Below are 25,908 nucleotides of genomic sequence, written 5' to 3'. Positions count from 1 at the left end.
AATATTTAAATTATAACTCTTCTACTACTTACTTACTACTAACTTATAACTCTTCTAGTAGTATCAACAAAATATTAAATATCTAAAGAGATAGGTAGAGATACATGGTCCTAGCAAAGAACATGTCTTTCCCCTATTCAGAAGAATTAACTCAAGAAAGTAAAAATTTTGAATAAAATTACATACTATAGATATGATAGATACTATAGATATATTTTAATTTTATTAATATTTCAACTTCCAAATCTTAGATGATTATCTTTAACTTTACAAATGAAAGTAATTTTTATAATTTTGAATATTCAAATTATAATTATTTTACTACTAGTAATATCAACAAACTAATGTCTAAAGAAGATAGATGGACATAAGTAGCTTTGCCTCTATGCAGAAGCATTAACTCAAAAAACTAACTAATTAGAAATTTCGAAATTACTTTAAATAGTCCCTCATTAAAATGCTCTAATAATATTCTTAGCCACTGCAATCGATCCATATGCCATTCCAATTATTATATACCATCTTTCGAACGACAAATTGTCCAAATAATTTTATTCCTAACTTCAAAATAATATATATATTATATATATAATATATATATATAATATAATATAATATAATATATATAATACTATAATATAATATATATAATATTAAATTATATATAATAATAATATTAAATTTCTATACGAGACTTCTTTCCAGCGGTGAACCTTTGAAGATTAAATGAAAGCGCAAACCGATGAATTATCATCCATCCTCGTTATTACAGATAGAATTGTTGAAGAACATCTTATTGGACATCGAGAAGCACATACAGCCCGGAGTGATGCGTATAAATTGGAACTCTCTGAACATACCCGATTACGCGCACGAGTGCGAGAAATTGTTGAAAAATTTGAACTCGTTGGTCGACCAGTTGAATCACATAAAGAACGATCTCGACAACAGGATATTCAACGATTTGCAGAACTACGACCTCTTCTCCCTTCCCAACAAATATTACGACAACGAGAACGAGCTGATAACCTTGCTACCCTGCAAGATGTTCTTCCAAGAGATGCAGGTGAAGAGAGTCGAACTTGCCACGGCGATGTCCACCACGTATCAGTCGATCAGCCCCATTCTCATCAAGTTGGAAAGCCTTATATTCGGCACGTACACCGGCAAGTGTACCGCCATGCAACTCTATTACGAGAAATACGAGAGGAAAATATTCTCCGCTTTCATAACGTGAGTTTTTCTCTTCTCTTCTCTTCTCTTCTCTTCTCTTCTCTTCTCTTCTCTTCTTTTCTCTTCTCTTCTCTTCTCTTCTCTTCTCTTCTCTTTTCTTCTTTTCTCTTCTCTTCTCTTCTCTTCTCTTCTTTTCTCTTCTCTTCTTTTCTCTTCTTTTCTCTTCTTTTCTCTTCTCTTCTCTTCTTTTCTCTTCTCTTTTCTTCTCTTCTCTTCTTTTCTCTTCTCTTCTTTTCTCTTCTCTTCTCTTATCTTCTCTTCTTTCTTTCTTTTTTGAACTGTAGAATGGACGTTGATTGCCATGCGTGTTTCTAATGAAGTTTCCTTCAGGCCACGTTGTATCAAACATACTTCAGTACTTCTAGGGATATTTTAGTAATGAGAGTTTGGTGGTCGCAAGAATGATGGTGTAGTATCATTTGTTTCCATTACTGTTCGCAATAGAAATATTGATAATAGTAATTGTATTGACAATAGTATAGTAGTACTGATTTATATAGTATATTTTGGATATTTTAATTTGGATAATTTGGATTATAATTTGGATGATATGACTGTCGAATGCTCTTCGACTAGTCGTAAGAAATGTACTTCTTAGTTGTGTATAAATTATTCGTGTGGCTTGTCTATTAGAGAGGGTCATAGCAGGTAATCGTGTCAGAGCACGATATGTTCATAAATTATCTAATTGTGGTATCACCATGAGACTCGTGATACCCCAAAATTAGAAGATTTAGAGAATTATTAGCTGCAAAATTGTTGGGATTATCCGAAAATACAACGAAAGGTTGTCAACACCTTCAACGGAATCAACATAATATCGCCGTTCGGATAAATAATTCTGATATAAATATTAGATTGTATGCAAATTATGTTATTCGGATAAAAGACGACATACGGACCGATCAAACGCACGAAGGAATTTAAAAAAGACAACAACTTTTTGTCCAAATTGTCTGGATCAACCTCAGTTTTGTATAGAATGTTTTAAAATTTAATAGTTAATAATTTCATTATACTCTGCAGAATATCTTTCCAAATGCCTACAAAGATCGTTCTTTACATTCAAAATAATTTTTTTATTACTTTTATAACAATTTAATTTTAAGTTTTATTATAAGTTTTATTATCCTGCTGAATATCTTTCCAAATGCTTACAAAGATCGTTCATAAATAGTCAAATAGTCAAAAAACCCAAATATGGGTGACGTGGCCCAATGAGAACTTTTGCTGTCACGAAGAAATTAAAAAAGATAACTTTTTGTCCAAATTGTCCGGATTGTCAACTTCAACTTTCTATAGAACGTTTTAAAATTCAAAGTAATTTTTTTAATAAATTATTTTTTTATTATTTTTATAACAATTTAATAATTTCATTACACCCTGCAGAATATCTTTCCAAATGCCTACAAAGATCGTTCATAAATAGTCAAATAGTCAAAAAACCCAAATATGGGTGACGTGAGAACCCATATTTTATGAGGGCCCAATGAGAACTTTTGCTGTCACGAAGAAATTTAAAAAAGACAACTTTTTGTCCAAATTGCCCGGATTGTCAACTTCAACTTTCTATAGAACATTTTAAAATTTAAAATAATTTTTTTAATAAATTAAATTTATTATTAATATAAATTAAATTAATTTTTAATAAATTAAATTTTTTTAATTAATAATAATTTTTTTAATTAATAATTAATTTTTAATAAATTAAATTAATTTAAATTAATTTTTTTTTATTATTTTTATAATAATTTAATAAAATTTTATTATTCTACAGAATATCTTTCCAAATGCCTACAAAGATCGTTTTTACATTCAAAATAATTTTTTTATTATTTTTATAACAATTTAATTTTAAGTTTTATTATAAGTTTTATTATCCTGCTGAATATCTTTCCAAATGCTTACGAAGATCGTTCATAAATAATCAAATAGTCAAAAAATATGGGTGATGTGGCCCAATGAGAACTTTTACTGTCACGAAAAAATTTAAAAAAAACAAATTTTTGTCCAAATTGTCCGGATCAACCTCAACTTTCTATAGAACGTTTTAAAATTCAAAATAATTTTTTATTATTTTTATAATTAAAAATTTAATAGTTTTATTATCCTGCAGAATATCTTTCCAAGTATCTACAAAGATCGTTCATAAATAGTCAAATAGTCAAAAAATCCAAATATGGATGACGTGGCCCAATGAGAATTTTTGCTGTCACGAAGAAATTTAAAAAAAAAAACTTTTAATCCAAATTATCCGGATTGTCAACCTCAACTTTCTATAGAACATTTTAAAATTCAAAATAATTTTTTATTATTTTTATAATAATTTAATAGTTTTATTATCCTGCAGAATATCTTTCCAAGTATCTACAAAGATCGTTCATAAATAGTCAAATAGTCAAAAAACCCAAATATGGATGACGTGGCCCAATGAGAACTTTTACTATCACGAAAAAATTTAAAAAAAACAAATTTTTATCCAAATTGTCAACCTCAATTTTCTATAGAACGTTTTAAAATTCAAAATAATTTTTTGAATAAATTATTTTTTTATTATTTTTATAACAATTTAATAGTTTTATTATCCTGCAGAATATCTTTTCTAAATGGCTACAAAGATCGTTCATAATTAGCGAAATAAGCGAATATGGGTGACGCGGCAGTCAACGTGTTAAATCGAGCATTTCTCAACTTTTCAGATGCATAACGAAGAATCTCGAGTACTTCAACAAAAAGTTGACGGATACGAAACCGATGTTTCAAGTGGACGCTGTCCTGATAGCCTCCGAGGTGGTCATGAGACCTTCCCCGACCGAAATCTACAACATCATATTGCAGAACGAGAGGAATCTCTTGGAGCAGCTGAAATTGTTCCCCAGATGGATGAACGGCAGTTGCTTGGAATGTAAACCGCAAACAAAGACCGAAAACGACACGTTCGTGAACTTCACCTTCTTCGAGGATTTGATGAGCATTCAGGTGAGCCGATTGGAGGGAATTCTCTCTCTCTCTCTCTCTCTCTCTCTAGGAAAGAAGATTTAAGGATCGATCCTCTCCAGATAGTGAACGACACGATAATAACGATTCAAAGGACGGCCCATAAATTGGCGTTGGAAGCGTGGAACTATCTGCAAAGGTGGAAGAAGTACAGCACTCTGTGGTCGTTCGACAAGAATCTCGCAGCCGAGAAGTACGCGGCCACCCAGCCAACCCTCCACCAATACGACGAGAAATTCTCCTTCTACAGCAACATCCTCGAGGAGCTGGTGGAGATGAAGTCCACCTACGGCCTCTATTCCATAAGGTTCGTGATCATTAGGGGGCCATTAGGGTGTCGATCGACGTCGTATCTCGTCCTGATTGCGTATCTTGAGATTGGGATCCACTGTCTCGCGGATTTTCAGCGAGCATGGCACTTGACGAGGGCCGCAATATCCGTGCTCTTCGAGTCAAAATTGCCAGCTCTAATTTAAAAATAATCTAAAAATTCCAATTGCAGACGGTAGTATTATTATTGTATTTATTATTGTATTATTATTGTATTTATTCGCACCTTTTTTAAAGCACGACATGCTTCCTTTGATTATTCGAATGGTATAGAAAAATGTTTTAAAAGAGTACGTGTGACTGATTGAAATCGATGCCATAAATAACGGTTAATAGATAAGCCTGCATGTTATATATATAAAGATAAAAGTCAATCAAAGTGATTTCTAGCGTGATGCTAGGAAAGAAATTTATTGGGGGATATTCTAATATAACGTGATAAATCAATTTTAAACTACAAACATCGTGTATTGATTTCGTATCAAAGAAAAAAAGAAAGAAAGAAACTTATGGGATATATCTAATAAATCCCAACAATTTTGGAATAACGAGGCTTTCTTGTTGATTATCGCGTAATATATGAATCATTATGCTCTATCGTCTTCTTCCATTTCGTATATAAAAAAAAAAAAAAAAGAAAGAAACTTATGAATACCTTAATATAACGCGATAAATCAATTTTAAATAATATCGTGTATTGATTTCGTATCAAAAAAAAAAAAAAAAGAAAGAAAGAAATTTATGAGATACTAATATAACGTGATAAATCAACTTTAAACAACAAACANTATCAAAAAAAAAAAAAAAAAAAGAAAAGAAAAAAAACTTATGGGACTCCCTAATAAATTCCAACAATTTTGGGAAAAGGAAATAACGAAGCTTCCTTGTTAATTATCGCGTAATATATAAATCGTTCTATCGCATCTTCTTCCATTTCGTATCAAAAAAAAAAAAAAAGAAAAAGAAAGAAACTTATGGAACACTCTAATAAATCTCAACATCGTGTATTCATTTCGTATTATTAAAAAAAAAAAAAAAAAAAAATTATGGGACACCCTAATAAATCTTAACAATTTTGGAAAAAGAAAATAACGAAGTTTTCTGAAAGATGGAAAAAGATGATAAAGAACGATTTATATGTAACGCGATAAATTAATTTTAAACAACAAACATCGTATATTGATTTCGTATCAAAAAAAAAAAAAAAAAAAAAATAGAAAAAAACTTATGGGACATTCTAATATAATACGATAAATCAACTTTAAACAACAAACATCGTGTATTCATTTATGTATCAAAAAAAAAAAAAAAAAAAAAGAAAGAAACTTATGGGACACCCTAATAAATCCCAATAAGAGAGATGGAAAAAGGTGATAGAGCAGAACGATTCATATATAACGCAATAAAAAAACGTAATTAAAGTCAACTTTAAACAACGAACATCGTGTATTGATTTCGTATCAAAGAAAAAAAGAAAGAAAGAAACTTATGGGACATCCTGTAATAAACTCCAACAATTTTGGGAAAAGGAAATAACGAGGCTTCCTTGTTAATTATCGCGTAATATATAAATCGTTCTATCGCCTTCTTCCATTTCGTATAAAAAAAAAAAAAAAAAAAAAAAATAAAAAAGAAAAGGAAGAAACTTATGGAACACCCTAATAAATCCCAATATCGTGTATTCATTTCGTATTATTAAAAAAAAAAAGTTATGGGACATCCTAATAAATCCCAATAAAAGAGATGGAAAAAGGTGATAGAGCAGAACGATTCATATATAACGCAATAAAAAAACGTAATTAAAGTCAACTTTAAACAACGAACATCGTGTATTGATTTCGTAAAAAAAAAAAAAAAAAAAAAAAAAAGAAAGAAATAAACTTATGAAACATCCTAGTATATATCACCACCTAATATATTGGAAAAAAACGAAACTCGAAATTCGAATTTCCAATTCCCAATAGCATCAACCTGAGCTCCCTCCTCCTTAGTATCGAGCAACACGCGATAGAATGGAAACAAGTGCTAGGTAATTACCTTCTGATGCGGACGAACAACGAGATGAACGAGTTGCACGTGATAATGGACGGGTTGCGGGCCGAGGTCGAGTTGGTGATCACCGGTCTTAGCCGGTTCACGTCCGTCATGCAGGCGATCGCAGACATAAAGAAGATGGCCATTCAAGCGGAAGTTTGCTACACCACGTGCCAGGTTCGAAGGGGCGGGGAGGGAAAAATGAAAATGAACGAACCTCCAACGTCGCTCGCTATCCTTAATCTTTCTTTCGCCCCAGGAAACCTTTCTAGCATTTCGCAGCCACAATATATCGTTCCCCGAGGACGACGAGCGAGCTGCCTACGATCTGCAACGCGACTGGGAATCCCTGTATCTGGGCGCCTTGTACAGAGCATCCACCCTCGAGAGCACCTCCGACAGATTTTCGGGGATGACGCAGGACCAGATATACGACTTCGTTAAGGAGCTCGAGGAATTCGCTAAGAATTTCGAGGCCTACGGGCCTGGAAGCGTGGGCGACGATCTGGAGCTTGGATTGGTCAAGATGGAGGTGAGTGAGAGGATGTTTTTCAAGTTTCAATTTGACGAAACGCTTTTCGTTGAAATTGATGAGGGGTAAGTGAGAGGTAAGTGGTTTGATGGTAAGGATAAGGTGATGAAAGGGGAAATTTGATGGTTGACGCATTGGGTAATATATTGGAGATATCTCGTTTCAATGTTTCGACGATTCGAGGAATTAAAAAACACTCGAAGCAATAATTGGGAAGACGAAATTCCCGATAAAAGAATGTAAAGTCTGTTCGAATGTTATCGAATGGAAAAAGGAAACGAAACTAGATGTAATTGCAAAAAACGAAAGAAAAATGCTTCATCGGATATCGTTATTCGAGTTTGTAAAGTAAATAATAATTAATCGATTTAATTTTATTTATATAACAAATAATAGTTAAAAAAAAGCCTATATAATAAATAGATGTCTAGGAAACATATAGCAATATTTAAGAATACTTTATAAACGTAAATTAAAAAGTGCATATATGATATACTCTTTTTAAAGTGCCCGCGTTGAGCAAGTAATAAGCAATATACGCAATGTGTTAATTTCGATAATTTATCGTTTGAAACGTACTTTTTTACGATCGTAAATAATGGGCAGGATCGCACGGATCGTAATAGGTACGAATAAACGTTATTCGAGTATTTTTTAATAGGCGATTACTTTAAATAACCTTGCTCGAAATTTTAATTTCAACCAGTTACTTTTCCAATGGGTCTTGACACTCCGATTAGAACCGATTCGTCTTTCGATTCGACTCGAATGGATGAGCGGCAGGAAATTGGCGAAAGTAGCCATTCATCGTGGCTGCTGTTCTTTTTATTGACGACCACATTTCGAAAATCTTCCAGAATTTCTAATCTAATCTCTCGTTTTTAGAAATTAATTCGAGAATCTACCTCGTATACACGACGAGGATTTAATAGTTGAAATTATTAATAAATTTACTTTGATAATTTATTGTTCGAGACGTAATAATCGCGAATAATTGTACAGTGAAACGATTGAGAGGTTATACAAAGAAAGAATCTATTATACAGTTATGAATAAAAGTTATTCGAACATTAATTAAGCAACTTTATTTAAAATTTTTAATTTTTAGTTAATATATTGAAGATTTAATAGTTGAAGTTATGAATAAATTTACTTTGATAATTTATTTCAATTTATTCGAGACGTAATAATAATCGCGAATAATTGTACCGTGAAACGATTGAGAGGTTATACGAAGAGAGAATCTACTACACAGCTACGAATAAATGTTATTCGAGCATTAATTAAGCAACTTTATTCGAAATTTTTAATTTTTAGTTAATGTAGTTGAAGATTTAATAGTTGAAGTTATGAATAAATTTCCTTTGATAATTTATTGTTCGAGACGTAATAATAATCGCGAATAATTGTACCGTGAAACGATTGAGAGGTTATATGAAGAAAGAATCTATTATAACAGCTACGAATAAATGTTATTCGAGCATTAATTAAGCAACTTTATTCGAAATTTTTAATTTTTAGTTAATATAGTTAAAGATAGTTAATATAGTTAATAGTTGAAGTTATGAATAAATTTCCTTTGATAATTTATTGTTCGAGACATAATAATAATCGTGAATAATTGTGAAACAATTGAGAGGTTATATGAAGAAAGAATCTATTATAACAGCTACGAATAAATGTTATTCGATTTTAATTAAGCAATTATTTAAAGCGACTTTATTCGAAATTTTTAATTTTTACTTTTTCAACGAGTTAATAACCAATTCTAAAATTCTTAAAAATAGTTAAAATAAAAAAATAAATTTTTAAAGTTATAATTTTAAATCCTCTTTTTAAAGATTTGAACAAAATATAATAAGAAGCATTTAAATTCCAATTTTATATAATAACATCTCGAAACATCTATTTTAATTTAACTCGTGATAGATTGTATTAAATTTTTTTTTTTTTATAAATTAAACTTAAAATCAAGTATAATTAAAAATTCGTGTTGTAATTCAACTTTTTTATATATTCATCCACGTCGTTCCACGCAACGTTCTCCTTTTCATTTTATCGCTTATTTTTTTTATTTTTCTATTCTCCTTATCTTTTTATTTTTATATTTGATTTGCAAGATTGTACAGAGAAGAGAATTTCATAAATAAAATCGTTGTTCGGATTAACTTTACGCTTCTTCCTTCGTTTAAACGCTCCAAAAATCGTAGCAATCCAAGGATAATTCCTCGATTTGTCCAGGAATACGGGAAATTGATCGCGAAGCACGACGAGACGCACCGGAACCTGGTCAATTCCGAGATACTGTTCGATCTTCCGGCTACGGATTACTCGGTCTTCCTGAAACTGAAGAAGGATTACAACGGGATGGAGATGTTGTTCGAACTGTACAAGGAGCAGAAGGAGATGAGGAACGTTTGGGCGCAGACCCTCTGGGCGGACCTGAACCCCCAACAGTTGATCGACGGTATGGACTATTTCATCAGGATATTCCGTAAACTGCCGAAATTCGTGAAGGAGCTCAGCATCGGGCACGCGTTGGAGGCCAACATGAAGAGCTTCAAGAATTCGGTCCCGTTGTTCATCGAGTTGAAGAACGAGGCGATGAGGGAGAGACACTGGAACCAATTGATGACCAAGACTGGACAATTTTTCGATATGGACCCGGACAGGTGCGACGACAACGGTCCAAAAAATTGCTAGAAAAAAATTGTGAAAAATGAGGATGATGGAGGAGCAATTAATTAACAATCTTAATTACCGCGTTTATTATCCCATTTTCGTGTTTTTAAAGTGATTTACCTTGAGTGATTCCCCCTTTTTCTTTCTTTTTTCTTCTTTTTTTGTAAATTTCTCTTTTCAGGATCGTATCTATATTATCCCTACAATTAGTGGCTATTAATTTTTTTTTTTTTTACAGAATTTTTATCCTGCCAATCATAATTATACTAATATATGAAATAACCTAATAGCATAATATTATATATATTATAATATAATATATATATATATAGAGTGAGAAACTTTTTATAAAATATGGCAGAGAAAGAGATAGAGATGTTGAAGGGGTGAGTTCTCGATCTCGCTGATTCGAATTCGAAAAAACGCGCTGGATTCGCGTTTTTTTCTTTCTTTCTTTTTTTTTTTTTTAAACAAACATTTCCGATCGATAGGTTCACCCTGCAGAACATGTTCGCCATGGAGTTGGGAAAATACCAAGAAATAGCCAAGGAGATCGTGATGAACGCCGTGAAGGAGTTGTCCATAGAGAAGGGTTTGAAAGATCTGGCCGACGTGTGGAAAATGTTGGAATTCACGGTGGTGAAACATTACAAGGGTAACAAACGCGGAATAACGGGACGAAAAATTTCGAAAGAATGAAAAAAAAAAAAATAATCGAGGATCCTTCTCGCCAGGCATCGAGGATCGTGGATTCATCCTGGGTCCGACGGACGAGATGAATCAGATTTTGGAGGACAACATGATGAACGTTAACGCGATGGCCGCATCCCAGTTCATCGGCCCGTTTCTCGACACCGTGCAAAAATGGGAGTCGATCATGCACACGATCTCCGAGGTGCTCGAGTTGTGGTTGCAATTGCAGAAGAGGTGGTTGTACCTCGAGGGTATTTTCGTGGGCGGTGACATAAGGATGCAATTGCCCGAGGAGGCGAAGAGGTTCGACGACATCGACAAATCATTCAAGAAGATCATGGCCGACACGTCGAAGAGATTGAACGTGCTCGACTGTTGCATGATCAAAGGTAGTAAAACATTTCCCTATTCACAATCTAGTAAATTTCGAGAGGAAAGATAAAAAATTATTCTCGTCGAAAACGCACGCGTAATGAAACGGATGGATCGATTCTGGTCGCCAGGTCGACACGAAGAGTTCGAGTCGATGATAAGCGCGTTGGACAAGTGTCAGAAATCGTTGACGGATTACTTGAACAGCAAACGAGCAGTGTTCCCGCGATTCACGTTCCTCAGCGACGACGAGTTGTTGAACATCCTCGGCAGCGGTGTGCCGATCGCCATCCAAGAACACGTGGGCAAGATGTTCGACAATTTGGACAAATTCAGGTTCGAGTTGAGCGAGACAGAGCGCGAGATAGTGACGGCGTTGATTTCAGCCGAGGAGGAGGTGATGGAGTTTAGGAACGTGGTGTTGGCCGAAGGGAATATAGAGGAATGGATGGTGTTCGCGTTGGAGGAGATGAAGAGGTCGAATCGATTCCTCACCAAGAAAGCAGTCTTCAATTACGGAAAGGTGAGGAGGAAGTACTTAATAAGAGGTGTTAAAGGTGTTTTTCTTTTTCTCTCTCTCTCTATCTCTTTCTAGGTGAGGAGACCAAGAACGGAATGGATGCTAGACTTTCAAGGGAATATGGTCCTGTGCGCTAATCAAATATGGTGGACGGCCGAGGTGGAGGACGTTTTCGTGAGAATTTCTCACGGACAGATGCAAGCGATGAAAAACGTGAGACATTTATTTCTTCCTTACCTTTCGTTCTTTCGTTTCTCTCTTCCCTCCTCGATCTCGATTCACGATCTCGGTTTTCCAGTATTTGAAGCAGCTGAACAATCAGTTGAACGAGGTGGTGACGTTGATGGGCGCCGACACGTTGACGAACAACGACAGGAAAAAATTCGACATGGTGTTGACGATCGACGTTCATATGAGAGACATCGTGGAAGGTTTTGTCAGGGACAGCATCATAGATCCTTCCGAGTTCGAGTGGGAGAGTCAATTACGGTTCGTCCAATCTGTTCCTTAAACAGATGCTCGATCGTGTCGATTTCCTGCGAATCGAATTAATAAAGCAACGTTTTCTTTTCTTTTTTCGTCAAGGTTTTATTGGGTTCGCGATCTGGACAACGTTTGGGTGCATCAATGCACGGGCGTGTTCGAATACGGTTACGAGTATATGGGATTGAACGGAAGACTCGTGGTCACACCTTTGACGGATAGAATATACTTGACCATCACTCAAGCCTTGTCGATGCATCTGGGAGGCGCACCCGCGGGTATACCATCGTTTTAAAAAATATTTTCGACGCTGCATACCTTGACGAAAGCGAGAAAAAAAAATATCGTTCTCCTTTTCTGCTCGCAAGGTCCCGCTGGGACGGGAAAAACGGAGACTACGAAAGATTTGGCAAAAGCTTTGGGATTACTGTGCATCGTGACTAATTGCGGCGAAGGGATGGATTACGTGGCGATAGGAAAGACGCTGGGTGGCCTGGCGCAGTGTGGTGTATGGGGATGCTTCGATGAATTTAATCGCATCGATATATCCGTGCTGTCCGTCATCTCCACGCAACTTCAGACCATACGATCCGCCTTGATAGCGAAAGCGTCCAGATTCACGGTAAATCTCTCTGATCTAAACAAAAATTCAACAAAATAAATATAAGAAGAAAGAGAGATCGTATCGTGTTTCTAATATCTCTCGAAAAATATCTCTCAGTTCGAAGGCGTCGATATAGCGCTCGATTCGAAAGTTGGCATATTCATCACGATGAATCCGGGATACGCGGGTCGAACGGAACTTCCAGAATCCGTGAAAGCGTTGTTCAGGCCCGTGGTGTGTATAATCCCGGATAACGAGCTGATCTGTCAGATCAAGTTGTTCAGCTCCGGCTTCTTGACCGCCAAAGTTTTGGCCAAGAAAATGACAGTCCTGTACAAACTGGCACGCGAGCAACTGAGCAAGCAGAATCACTACGATTTCGGGTTGAGGGCGCTCAAGTCGGTGCTCAATATGGCCGGCCACTTGAAAAGAACTTCGGGCGACTTGTCCGAGAATTTGGTGCTGATGAGGGCGCTACGAGACATGAATCTTCCTAAATTCATCTTCGACGACGTCCCACTCTTCCTTGGATTAATAGCCGATCTGTTCCCCGAACTTGACTGCCCCAGGGTTCATTATCCCGATTTTAATGAAGCCGTTAATTACGTGATAGAAGAGCGAGGCTACATGCGCTTACCCGAACAGGTATTATTCTTAATCTTGGAATTATTATCACGAAAACGATCAACTTATCTCGAAGAAAATAATTCGAAGCGGATGACTTATTACACGAAAAAGAATTGCCTTATTCAAATACTGTAATAGTTTTTCATTGAATTTTCTGATTGCGATCTACGAATTCTAACCTTCTGTCTTGGTTCTCCCTTCAATAATTATTTTCGAAAATATAATTGGGATCGGATGGAAATTCTCGATTAATTAAGAACAATCGTTGAAATCAAATTGAAAATGTGAAATTCGAACTATTCCAGTTTTTTATTCTTAACAATAATATTTCAATTTAACAGGTCGATAAAGTGATTCAACTGTACGAAGTAATGATGACGAGGCACTCGACGATGGTAATCGGGCCAACAGGAGGCGGAAAAACCGTCGTGATCGAAACGCTTTGCAAAGCGCAAACTCGGCTCGGCATGCCTACCAAACTCTACACCTTGAACCCGAAGGTATCCCTTCGATTAAAAGATAAACCGAATCGATAATCTCTTTTTTACTATTAGGCGTGTACCGTGAACGAGTTGTACGGAGTGTTGGATCCGACTACGCGCGATTGGACGGACGGCCTGTTGAGCAAAATTTTTCGAGAAGTGAACAAACCGTTGGACGACAAGAGCAAGAACGAGAAAAGATACATTCTGTTCGACGGTGACGTGGACGCCCTCTGGATCGAGAATATGAATTCCGTGATGGATGACAATAAATTACTCACTCTGGCTAACCAAGAGAGAATCAGAATGCTAGGCCATTGCAGTCTATTGTTCGAGGTGATACACTTTTTAATTATCTCTTCGTGGATATCATCGTACACGTTGGATTTAATTTGCGAATCGAACGATTATTTTCACTCACTATTTTTGGCAAAAGGTAGGCGACCTGCAGTACGCCTCTCCGGCCACTGTGTCGAGAGCAGGTATGGTGTACGTGGATCCGAAGAATCTGGGCTATCACCCTTACATGAACAAATGGATACGTAGTAAGAGCGAATCGGATCAGGAGACGTTGACCGCGTTGTTCGACAAATACGTGGATGGAGCGATTACCTACATTATAGATGGAATGTTCGGATTGCAGCAGCTCAAACCGCTTAAGATGATTATACCGCAAACCGGATTGAACATGGTATCGATTAGACGTTCGTACGTTAATTAGTTCGACAACTCTGATGAGAATTATTAAAGAAAAAATTGCGTAATCTGGTTATTCCTGATTTATTAGGTCGTATCACGTGAAATTTTTGGTTGGAAGAAAAACAATATATTTTCGAAACTATAATCTTTATTCGATCAAAATATGAGCCATTTGAGGTTTTTCTAACTGGCATGTTTCATTTTTATAAATTTATGGTTTTAGCACGAAGAAATTCTTCGAATGTTGCGATTAAAATTTCTCGAATATTTCATTTTTTAAAAACAACCGTGAATGGCGAAACAAAATAATTGATTGGTGAAATATCTGGTGAATGCATAATCTGGTGGATGCATTAAGATTTCATATTTCGATTCAATTAATTTTTGTAGTTTGCGATGCGATCAAGCGTTGTCATACAGAAAAATATCGGATAATACGGCTTGTTTCTTAATCAATTTCTTGGCAGTAGTTGTTGTTATGGTATATCTCCTTATTTCAGAAAAGAATAAAAAATAAATTATTTCTTTTACAGATTGCCATATTTTTTCGGCCATAATGATGATTTCGGCATCCTCCCCATTACAGGTTATAATTCTATTCAAAAATGGACTTCCATTGTTTCGAGCTTTATGCAATAAGTACATTTCCAAACAACTTTTGCAACTTTTAATCCTCCTTTTCCAATTTTTTCATTTTACCTATTGCACACAAATATCTGAAAACTGTCATTGAAGATATTTCTAACTCTATGATTTGTTTATGGATTAACTTCACTTTGATTTATTTTTGGATTTCGATTTCATTTCCAGATCTAAATTTTTGAAACCATCATTAAACAAATGGTCCTTTCATTGATAAAATTTTCTCCGAAAGCTAACCTAATATTTAATATACTTCAATTCCATTATGGCCTAATTTAAACTCATAAACAGGAATTCTAAATTCGTTCGATAACACCATATTGTTCACTTCTCAAAATAGTAAAATTAACACAAAAAAAAATTTATTACACAAAGGAAATATAAGAGGATAACGTCAAAAAATGCTAAGCGAAATATAGGTTAAGTAGAGTACAACAAGTCGCAATTAAATGTCATTTATTCTAAAATTTCACTTGATACAACCTAATATAAAAAGAGGAATTTTTATCGTTTAATTTTGACTAGAAACGGGTTTCAATAGCGCGAAAGATCGAACAAGAAATCATATTTATTACATAATTATATAGACGAAAAAGAGTTGCTTGTTTATTTAGGTAGTGCAACTTTGCTATGTGTTCGATGCCCTTCTCGTGACTTTGGATACTGAATTGGCCTCTCTTCTCAAAATTGATGAAGAGGAAGAAATAAAAATAGAACCACAATACACTAGAGAGGAATGTTTCGAAGCAATGTACATTCAAGCCTTGTACTGGTCCTTGGGAGCCTCCCTGGTCGTAGAAAATAGATCCGAGTTCGACGATTATGTAAAGAAAACTTGCGGTTTCATGCTTGTCCAGGACACCATTGAAAAACCAGCTACTGTGCGTAAGTTGATAAAGATAAAAATAATAAAGTGAAAAAAATTATTGATTGATGCGTAAAATGGAGAAAAACTTGATATAAATTCGAAGATGAATAATTCGACACAGGATACATTCCCGTGACGAATAAATTGTTGTACGATTACTTTTTGGACTTGAAACAAAATATCTGGGTCCCATGGAAGTTAATGGTTCCCGAATATGTACACGACAGGAAGAAACATTTTTCCGACATCCTAGTTCCTACTATGGACACTTTGAGAACTACGTGGTTCGTTCAAATAATGAACGAACGAGAACGACCAGCACTTTTGGTCGGAGAGACTGGTACCTCGAAGACTGCTATCATTCTCGAGTTTCTTCGACACTTGAGCTCTGAAAAATACGTAAATTTCCAAATTTCCTAATTATCAACAATTTAATATTAAATTTATTATACGAGTATGTTTCAAGTATTTTTCACGATGTAATTCGATCAGAATCAACTCATGATAAATTTCTCGTCGAGAACGACCTCGATGGACGTGCAAAGAAACATAGAGGCTGCCGTGGAGAAAAGAACGAGAGAAACTTACGGGCCACCTCCTGGTAAAAAATTGTTGATCTTTATCGACGACATGAACATGCCATTGGTGGACACTTATGGTACCCAGCAACCAATCGCTTTTCTCAAATTCTTATTCGAGAAAGGTGGCTTTTACGATCGTGGAAAGGATCTTTCTATGATGTACATGAAAGATATGTGTAAGTTCGATCCTAGATCAAGATTAATCGATTCTTCGAATACTCGAAATAATTATTTTTCGCGACAACAGGTTATTTGGCAGCAATGGGAAAACCGGGTGGAGGGAGGAACGAAGTGGATCCAAGATTCATCTCCATGTTCTCCATCTACAATGTCGTATTTCCCGCGGATGAGACCCTCGATTACATCTACACGAGTATTCTGGTCGGACATTTGCAAATATTTTCAGAGGAGGTGCAAGAAATCGCGTCAACTTTAGTGCAAATTACTTTGCAACTTTATAAGGTATTTCTCGGCCACGATTTCTTCTTAAAACTTAAGATTCGATTCGTATAACGATTCTCTTCCAGATAGTTTTGGCTGAATTATTACCAACACCGAACAGATTCCATTATATTTTCAATATGCGAGATTTGTCGAGAATCATGGCGGGTGTTCTTCAATCCCATCCCGATTATTTGCCAACGGTGAAACAGATAGTTAGACTTTGGAGAAACGAGTTCATCAGAATCATATGCGATCGTTTGATAAACGAAAACGCAAGTATCGAAAAGATAAACACGAAAATTTACATCTTTATTTATAATTTTCTGATTACAGGATACGAAAATCGTAACCGATTATATACAGAAAAAGGTCGAAGAATATTGGGAAGAGGATCGTAAAGTGATAGAATATGTGATGAGGGATCCGTTGCTGTTCGGTGATTTTCGTAACGCGATTAACGAGGACGAGCCAAGATTTTACGAAGATCTCTTGGATTATGAGGCTGTCTACAGTTTGTTCTTGGAGGTTCGTGATTCATGCGTTTTTTTTTCCCGATATTTGAACATCGGGCCAAATTAATATGATATATAAATTAATATAAAATATATATAATATATTAATATAATATATACAAATATTTAATGAATATAATATATTAATATAAAAATATATATTAACATAAGAAAATATATATAATATAAAAAAATATATATTAATATAAAATATACATAACATATTAATATAATATATACAAATAAAAAGAAACGAAATACGCTTTTCAGATTTACGAGGATTACAATGAAAGAAACGTGAGCAAATTGCACATGGTCCTTTTCAACGACGCGCTCGAGCATCTGACAAGGATACATCGTGCCCTCAGGATGCACAAAGGCCACGTTCTGGTGATCGGTATAGGCGGAAGCGGGAAGAAGTCGGTGATCAAATTGGCAGCGTACGCAGCAGGCTTTCGAACATTTCAAATTAGCCTCGCTCGAGGCTACAACGAGCCCGCGTTTCGCGAGGACATGAAGAGTTTGTACAACATGGTTGGCGTGGATAACAAAAAGATCGTGTTTTTATTCACCGCCGCTCACATCATCGATGAAAGTTTCTTGGAGCTGGTAAACAACATGTTGCTGACTGGAGTGGTACCGGCTTTGTTCACGGACGAGGAGAAGGACGAAATAATTCATTCATGTAGGAATCAAGCGATAGAGGCTGGTTTTGGCGTCACCAAGTTCGACTCGAATTTTTAATTCTCGAATTTTCACGTCGATACGGATATTCGTTCGTTAACGAAGAATTATTTCATCTTTCAGAGAAAATGTATGGTTGTATTTCGTGAAAACGAGCCTTCAAAATTTACGAATAGCACTTTCGATGAGTCCATCGGGAGATTTGTTAAGGACAAGGTGTAGAAGTTATCCGGGCCTGGTTAGCAGTACTACCATAGACTGGATGTTCCCTTGGCCCGAACAAGCATTGGTTTCCGTGGCTAATGTCACTCTTAGCGATGTAATTATATCTCGATTCGATTTATTCGAATTATTTATTCCGTTTTATTATCTGATTACCTTCGTATTCGTTTCAGAATCCAAACATACCGGAAAGTTTCAGAGATGTTATAGTGGAACACATGGTGCTCACCCATAAATCCGTCATAGACTACACGATAGATTTTCAATTAAAATTGCGGCGAAGAAACTACGTGACGCCTAAACATTACCTGGACTTTATAAATATCTTTCTACATCTTTTGGTGGAAACGAAGAATTACATAAATTCGCAATGCAATCGACTTTCCGGAGGTTGGTAGAAAAAAGGAAAGAGGGACTCAAAGGATGAAAAAAAAAAAAAAGAAAAAGAAAAAGAATCGCGTTTTTTCCAAACGAACTTTTAAAGGTCTGCAAAAGATCGCCGAGGCTTCGATGACTTTGAACGAGTTAAACGAGATTCTAGCCGTGCAAAGAGTAAAAGTAGCCGACCAGACGAGGAATTGCGAGCAATTGTTGGCCTCTATAGGAGAAAGTACGGATATCGCGATGGAGAAAAAGCAGTTCAGCGAGAAGGAGAGGCAGGCGATAGAAGTACAGAGGAAGATCATTAACAAGGAAGAGACGGAAGCCAAAGAGGCGTTGGCCGAAGCGCAACCTGCCCTGGACGCGGCCCGATTGGCCCTTGGAGAACTCGATAAAGCGGACATCACCGAAATAAGGTCTCTTACTTTCCTTTCCTTCTTTCGTTCCTTTTGTGAACGCGAATTATTTATCAAAGAATTTAAATAAATGACCATGACAACGCGATCTAGATCGTTTGCAACGCCTCCTGAACCCGTACAAATCGTCTCAGAATGCGTGGCGATACTGCGAGGCGTGAAAGAAATCTCTTGGAAGAGTGCAAAAGGAATGATGAGCGATCCAGCGTTTCTAAGACAATTGCAAGAGATGAATTGCGACAAGATCACTTTGAAGCAGCAGCAAGCTGTCAAAGCGCATCTGAAGAAGACCACGAAATTGGATCAGATGCAATACATCAGCAAAGCAGGATACGGCTTGTACAGATTCGTGCTCGCTGTGCTGGATTACTGTGCCGTTTTCAGAGAGGTATCTTCTTTAATCTGAGCCTCCTTGATCGTTGCTTTATTATGGTTACTTTTATTATGTTTTATTACATATATATGTATTATTTATTTATGTTTCCCCGACAATTATAAAATATTTCGCTTTGACGCTTCCATATTCTCTTGCTTAAGGTTAAACCAAAGATAGACCGAGTTAAGGAATTGGAGGCCGAATCGGAACGGGCTCGAAAGGCTTTGGAAAAGGAGGAACGAGAATTACGAAGGCTGGAAAAAACCATCACAGACTTAAACGCGAAATACGAGAAAGCTATGGAGGAAAGGCAAAAGTTGCAGGAGGAGACTGATCTGCTTCAGAGACGTTTGATAGCCGCCGATAAGTTGATCAGCGGATTGTCCTCCGAAAACGAGCGATGGAAAAAAGATTTGGAGAACCTGAAAATTCAGATAGAGAAGATCATTGGAAATTGTCTTCTCTCCGCTGGATTTCTCGCTTATTGCGGTCCATTCTCGTACGAGTACAGAAATCACATGATATACGAGGATTGGTGGGAGAGTATAGTGACTAAGGAGATCCCTTTCATGGATACGTACAAGATTCAAACTGAACTGACTAACGACGTTGAAATTAGCAAGTAAGATATTTATTTATTCCTTATTCGTTTTCTCTTAATCGAGAAAAATTGAGAAAAATGTCACGAATTCTATATACGATAAAATATAAAATAAAAAATTCTAAAGAAGCAAAAATTTGTTCAAGATGGACATCCGAGGGTCTACCACCGGACGAGCTATCCGTACAAAACGGAATTCTGACCTTGAGGGCATCGAGATTCCCCGTTTGCATCGATCCTCAGCAACAAGCTCTGAATTGGATCAAAAAGAAGGAGCACAAACATTTGAAAATTCTATCGTTTACCGATCCAGATTTCTTGAAACAGGTGGAACTGGCGATAAAATATGGTCTACCGGTTCTCTTCCAGGACGTTGATGAGATCGATCCCGTGTTGGATAACGTCCTATCCAAGAACATACAGAGTACGTTTATATCTTATATTTTTTAATTTCGTCTTAATAAATACAGATGATGATTAATAAAATTTTAATCATAGCTGTAGGAGGTAGATCGTTCATCCTTCTCGGTGATAAAGAAGTAGATTACGACCCGAGATTTCGAATGTACCTTACCACCAAGATGTCGAATCCTATATTCGATCCTGCGGTATACTCCAAGGCCACAGTGATCAATTACATGGTGACGTTAGGGGTTAGTTCTCCAATTTTCTTCCCAAATTGTTTTATCCGTTCAAAAATAAAAAAAAAAAAAACATGAATCGAATAAAAAAGTCGAATTAAAAAATTATAGGGCTTGGAAGACCAATTATTGTCGGTGGTGGTTCGAACAGAGAGGCCAGACATCGAGGAGCAACGCGAATCTCTGATCGCCGAGACCAGCGAGAACAAGAATCTTCTCCAGCAACTGGAAGACAGTTTACTTCTGGAAATAGCAACGAACAAAGGAAACATGCTGGATAATATCGAGCTGATCGAAACATTGGAAAATACGAAAGCCAGCGCCGAAGACGTGATGAGAAAATTGTATCTCGCCGAAGTTACAGCCATTGACGTGAACAAGCTTCGAGATGGTTATCGATCGGTAGCTCAAAGAGGAGCGATACTCTTCTTTGTTCTGGCGGATATGGCCACGGTTAACTCTATGTATCAATACTCTTTGATCAGTTACGTGGAGGTGTTTATTTATTCATTGAGGAAAGCACTTCCGGATCCGACGTTGCAACGCCGGCTGCAGAATATCATCCCAATGTTGACGAAAAATGTTTACGATTACGGATGCACGGGAATCTTCGAGAAGCATAAATTACTGTTCTCGTTCCAAATTTGCACAAAGTTGGAACAAAGTATAAAAAACGTGACCCAACAGCAATTAGAATTTTTCATCAAAGGATGTATCAGTTTGGAGAAGGCGCCTAAGGTTAATCCTACGGAATGGTTGCCAGCGTCTGGATGGGCGGATTTGTTGAAACTGAGTACCGATTTCTCGGAAAAATTTGGAAATATCGCGGATGAACTCGGTACGCATGTGGATGAATGGCAAACAGTAAGTGAAAATCAAATATTCCAACTTCGAATAATTCGCATTAATTCCCATAAAAAATAAATGTTAATCTTTCAGTGGTACGATATGGATTCCCCGGAATCCGTGGAATTTCCCTTAGATTATTCCAAAAAGTTAACTCCTTTCGAGAAACTCATGTTGATGAGATGTTTTCGCGTCGATCGAGTTTATCGAAGCATCGTCAATTACATTACCGAGATCATGGGAGAAGAATACATCACCCCTCCGCACATTAGTTTCGAATTAATCTTCGAACAGAGCACACCCACGATGCCTATCGTTTTCATCCTAAGCCCTGGATCCGATCCAACCTCGGAACTAATGAAATTGGCGGACAAATACGGCTGTGGCGGTGGAAGATTTAAATATTTATCCCTTGGCCAGGGCCAGGAAATTGTATATCGTCATCCTGATCAAATTATTCGTAATCGATAAGAAGAAAAGATTCGTAACGATATTGTTTACTTTCCAGACCGCAAAAGAGTTGCTAGAGGGTGCTGTGGCTAGAGGACAATGGCTCATGTTGCAAAATTGCCATCTACTCTTGAGTTTCACCAAAGAATTGGAAAAATTGTTGGAGAACATTGGAAAGCCTCATCCAGATTTTCGTTTGTGGCTCACTACCGATCCAACTCCCAATTTTCCTATTGGAATATTGCAACAATCTTTGAAAGGTACAGATCGGAACAAGTTGCTTCCAATTTCCTCTGAATGAAAGAATTTTAAACAAAATTTTCAACTTAGTGGTCACGGAACCACCCAGTGGATTGAAGTTGAATCTCGAAAGTACCTATCTAAAAATGAGACCACAAGTGCTGGAAAGTTGCACTCATCCTGCTTACAAACATTTAATTTACGTGTTGGCTTTCTATCACGCGGTCGTTCAAGTGAGTTAAACTACAATTTATACTAAAGTATATTATATATTACGATGAATTCATCGTTTTTAAAATCGTGATCAATTAGGAGAGGAGGAGGTATGACAAGATTGGCTGGAACATAAATTACGATTTCAATGAGTCGGATTTCAACGTGTGCACCATTATTCTGGATACATATTTAACCAAAGCGATTCAAACGAATGATAGCAAACTTCCTTGGAACAGCTTAAAGTATTTGATCGGTGAAGTACGTAAATGACTTTTGCTCCCAAATTCTAACTTGAAAAATTGAAATTTTCACGAAATAATAACGTAGGTAATGTACGGTGGACGAGTGATAGATTGCTACGATCGTCGAGTATCCGAGACTTATATGGATGAATATTTTGGAGACTTTCTTTTCGACAGCTTTCAGCCCTTCCACTTTTACGTGGACGAAGAATTCGATTACGTGATACCACCAGAAGGGGATCGTGATGATTATCTCGAGTTCATCGATCAATTACCGCTTGTCAATACTCCGGACGTGTTTGGATTGCATCCAAATGCCGAAATTGGTTATTTCACTCATGCTGCGAAAGAAATGTGGATCAATCTTATAGAATTACAGCCCCAAGCTGGTAAGTAATAAGCTTACTCTTTGTAATGAGATCTCGATAATTGATTCGAAACGATAAGTTTGTCTATTTAAATTAAGAATCGAAGAAAATTATTTCCTTATTTAGAAATTAGCCCGACTGGAATAAGCAAAGACGAATTTATCGATAATCTTGCGAAAGATATATTGGACAAAATCCCTGTCGAGTATGACATTAATAAAGTGAGAAAAAGTTTTGGACCGATCGTAATGCCAACCTCGATCGTTCTTCTTCAAGAATTGGAGAGATTTAATAAATTGATCAGAATGATGAAAAGATCACTGATTCAATTGAGAAAAGTATGTATCGATGAAAACATACTTCTTTATTCTTTTCAAATACTTTAATTGAATATTTATACACATTGTTAGGCTATCGCTGGAGAAATCGGAATGGATATGACTCTTGAAAGTATAGCCACAGCGTTATATAATGGTGTACTACCAAGCCAATGGGCCATGCTAGCACCAGATACAAAGAAAACATTGGCTGGATGGATAGAACACTTTGAGAAGAGGATACACCAATACAATAGTTGGGTAAGATATTAACTTAAAATTCATGATTCGAATTTTCTTCTTTTTTTTTTTTTTTTTTCTTTTTAATATTACTAGGCTGCTACGGGCGAACCCATAGTTCTCTGGTTATCTGGCCTGCACATCCCAGAAACTTACTTGGCAGCTCTTGTGCAAATGGCCTGCCACAGAAACAATTGGTCTTTGGATCGATCTCTCATCTATACGGCAGTGTCGAGATATACCAGACCCGAATACGTAGAAGATAAACCTGATCAGGTAATGCAAATTTATTAATTTGATTAAAAAAAAGATAATTTACGCTGATTTTTTTTTGTCATTTTATAAATAATTCTTAATTAAATAATATAGGGTTGTTATGTGAGTGGATTATATTTGGAAGGAGCCAGATGGGATATAAATGAACAATGTCTGAAAAGATCGCTCCCGAAAATCTTGATAGAAGAATTACCGATATTAATCGTCATTCCAATCGAGGCTCATAGACTCAGGCTTCAGGCAATGAATTAATTTTAATCAATTCGAATATGATCGATCAAAACTGTTTAGATTAATTAATACGTATGACTTTATGAATTACAGAATACTTTTAGAACGCCGGTATATACCACATCTAATAGAAGAAATGCTATGGGAGTAGGTTTGGTTTTTGAAGCAAATCTCGCTACAGCGGAACATATCTCTCATTGGGTGTTGCAAGGAGTTTGTTTAATATTAAATACTGATTAATCGCAATTAGGATTACAGTGATATTAATTACTTTTCTTTTTTTTACAATGAAAACAATATAAAGACGTCATGTACAGTAGATATTCTTCTAATAATAATATATTAAAAAAATCTTTCTAAAAATATCTTTCATTGTATTATATTTATCCAATTTCATATACAACAGAAAATATATACATATATAATATATATTTAAAGATTATTTATTATTTCTACTTATAAACTTAATTTGAGGCAAACATAGATTGTAAAAAGAACTGTCGATAAAATTATTCAAATTTTGCCATTTTATCCAATGATAATTTTTCAACTGTTCAGTCGTTCGTGCTCTGCCGATAAAATGTGGATCTAAGATTAAAAAATATGTATTGTTGGATCCTTCATGGATTCCTAAAACGCATTTGCTGGAACAATCCTTGTCTCCGCCCATCATGATTGGACTACCAAATTCCTCAAAATGTTTCTTGATAGTAGGAATATGGTCCCGCAAAGCTTTACCATTTGGAACATGCACAATTTTACTGAGAATGTCGTATAAATGATTCAATACGAGACATACCTACGGAATTCATACTTCGAATCAATTTGTTTGCTTCTATCATATTTCACAGAAGAGTATTCATTGTTTGTATCAATGAGCATATCACGAATGTTTAACATTCTTGGGTTATCGCTGTTTTGATTAGAGCGTTGAAAATAAACTTTGTAGAAATTAATGATTTTCAATGTTATAATATATTATAAGTATATCAAAAATTGACTACTAGTAAAAAAAAAAAGAGAAAAATTCGTGTAAACGTGATGAAAAATATATGAATAATGATAAGAAATATTTATTATTTTTTTAATTAATTTCTATAAATAAAAATGATAAATCAAATATACGCATAATCGATAAATATATATATAGTTCAGGTAAATAAATTTTATTCTTTCACATTATTTTTGAAATATTTGAAATATGAAATGAAATATGAAGTATGAAATATTTTAATCCAATATAAAAATATTTATTGCTTTAAAGTATTCGATAAAACTTTCTTGTGTGATAATATGTAATTTGTTAATTAATATTAGTAAATTGATAACAAGTTTTAGGTTATAAATCACTATATCAATATTTTTATTAATATTTATTCAGAAAATAGACTTACTTCAAAACTACCTATCCATTCCCTCGATCCAATAAATGGTTGTTCCTTGTCATTCAGCGTGACGAGCACTTCCTGTATACGTCTGATACTTGGAACAGATTGTTCCAAGTTCCCGTTCTTGATAATCCACGAACATATTGTTTGCAATGTCCTATATCCACAACCCCAACCCTAAATTCAACATTTCATTTTTTTTCTTTTTTTTTTTCTTTTTCTTCTATATAAAATTAATCTAACAAAATGACAACCATTACACACCTTATCGTTAAAACCATCGCAACAATAATGCCAATATTCGTAATCTCCTTTAACCAAGTAACTTTGGCCAATTTCCGGTAAAAGAATATTCTGATGAACATTTCTTAACAGATCGCTTGAATAATTGACAGTCATTGTTTATTCAATAAAAATTATCGAACAACATCCGTATAA

The 25,908-nt window shown here is 35.6% G+C and overlaps 2 protein-coding genes across 3 annotated transcripts in view; one reads left to right on the top strand and one right to left on the bottom strand.

Moving 5' to 3' along the window:
* LOC122713420 (dynein axonemal heavy chain 10-like) overlaps positions 1 to 24,513 on the top strand; it is a 28,307-nt gene extending 3,794 nt beyond the window's left edge. The window contains 43 exon segments of the mRNA XM_043933852.1: positions 773 to 1,233; positions 1,962 to 2,093; positions 3,933 to 4,212; positions 4,293 to 4,537; positions 6,525 to 6,771; positions 6,854 to 7,191; positions 9,256 to 9,798; positions 10,300 to 10,463; positions 10,543 to 10,890; positions 11,005 to 11,396; positions 11,469 to 11,606; positions 11,692 to 11,882; positions 11,979 to 12,154; positions 12,245 to 12,498; positions 12,598 to 13,125; positions 13,449 to 13,607; positions 13,662 to 13,925; positions 14,026 to 14,280; positions 15,545 to 15,815; positions 15,920 to 16,197; positions 16,291 to 16,555; positions 16,627 to 16,841; positions 16,907 to 17,187; positions 17,189 to 17,348; positions 17,606 to 18,060; positions 18,143 to 18,338; positions 18,415 to 18,631; positions 18,726 to 19,038; positions 19,132 to 19,426; positions 19,576 to 20,036; positions 20,162 to 20,439; positions 20,514 to 20,668; positions 20,768 to 21,520; positions 21,596 to 21,934; positions 22,011 to 22,212; positions 22,283 to 22,425; positions 22,505 to 22,666; positions 22,736 to 23,039; positions 23,145 to 23,356; positions 23,429 to 23,596; positions 23,672 to 23,851; positions 23,945 to 24,091; positions 24,176 to 24,513. Of these exon segments, the coding sequence (XP_043789787.1) occupies positions 773 to 1,233; positions 1,962 to 2,093; positions 3,933 to 4,212; positions 4,293 to 4,537; positions 6,525 to 6,771; positions 6,854 to 7,191; positions 9,256 to 9,798; positions 10,300 to 10,463; positions 10,543 to 10,890; positions 11,005 to 11,396; positions 11,469 to 11,606; positions 11,692 to 11,882; positions 11,979 to 12,154; positions 12,245 to 12,498; positions 12,598 to 13,125; positions 13,449 to 13,607; positions 13,662 to 13,925; positions 14,026 to 14,280; positions 15,545 to 15,815; positions 15,920 to 16,197; positions 16,291 to 16,555; positions 16,627 to 16,841; positions 16,907 to 17,187; positions 17,189 to 17,348; positions 17,606 to 18,060; positions 18,143 to 18,338; positions 18,415 to 18,631; positions 18,726 to 19,038; positions 19,132 to 19,426; positions 19,576 to 20,036; positions 20,162 to 20,439; positions 20,514 to 20,668; positions 20,768 to 21,520; positions 21,596 to 21,934; positions 22,011 to 22,212; positions 22,283 to 22,425; positions 22,505 to 22,666; positions 22,736 to 23,039; positions 23,145 to 23,356; positions 23,429 to 23,596; positions 23,672 to 23,851; positions 23,945 to 24,091; positions 24,176 to 24,322 (11,712 nt within the window). The 3' untranslated portion in view covers positions 24,323 to 24,513.
* Positions 24,387 to 25,887, bottom strand: LOC122713485 (ufm1-specific protease 1). Of its 2 annotated transcripts, none has more exons than XM_043933997.1 (3): positions 25,735 to 25,875; positions 25,477 to 25,627; positions 24,387 to 24,881 (listed from the first exon to the last, which is right to left on the bottom strand). In XM_043933997.1, the coding sequence occupies exons 1-3, from the start codon at positions 25,833 to 25,835 to the stop codon at positions 24,522 to 24,524; spliced, it is 612 nt and encodes a 203-aa protein (XP_043789932.1). In that variant the 5' UTR covers positions 25,836 to 25,875; the 3' UTR covers positions 24,387 to 24,521. The 2 variants fall into 2 exon arrangements, with proteins under 2 accessions (XP_043789932.1, XP_043789931.1); XM_043933996.1 differs by having other exon boundaries at positions 24,397 to 24,881; positions 25,477 to 25,647; positions 25,735 to 25,887.
* Positions 25,888 to 25,908: the final 21 nt, after the last annotated feature.

Source organism: Apis laboriosa, unplaced genomic scaffold (assembly GCF_014066325.1).
Source record: "Apis laboriosa isolate Shangri-la unplaced genomic scaffold, ASM1406632v1 scaffold23_cov150, whole genome shotgun sequence".
Taxonomy (NCBI): Eukaryota; Metazoa; Arthropoda; class Insecta; order Hymenoptera; family Apidae; genus Apis; species Apis laboriosa.
The sequence above is the reverse complement of the archived record's forward strand: the minus strand, read 5'-3'. Positions and strand labels throughout refer to the sequence as shown.

Coding starts and splice junctions, on each gene's coding strand:
- LOC122713485 (XM_043933996.1), bottom strand. CDS start 25,869: ATGACTGTCAATTATTCAAGCGATCTGTTAAGAAATGTTCATCAGAAT. Junction 25,648..25,734: donor GCGATGGTTTTAACGATAAG/GTGTGTAATGGT, acceptor TGTTGAATTTAG/GGTTGGGGTTGTGGATATAG. Junction 24,882..25,476: donor AATGGATAGGTAGTTTTGAA/GTAAGTCTATTT, acceptor TGAATTCCGTAG/GTATGTCTCGTATTGAATCA.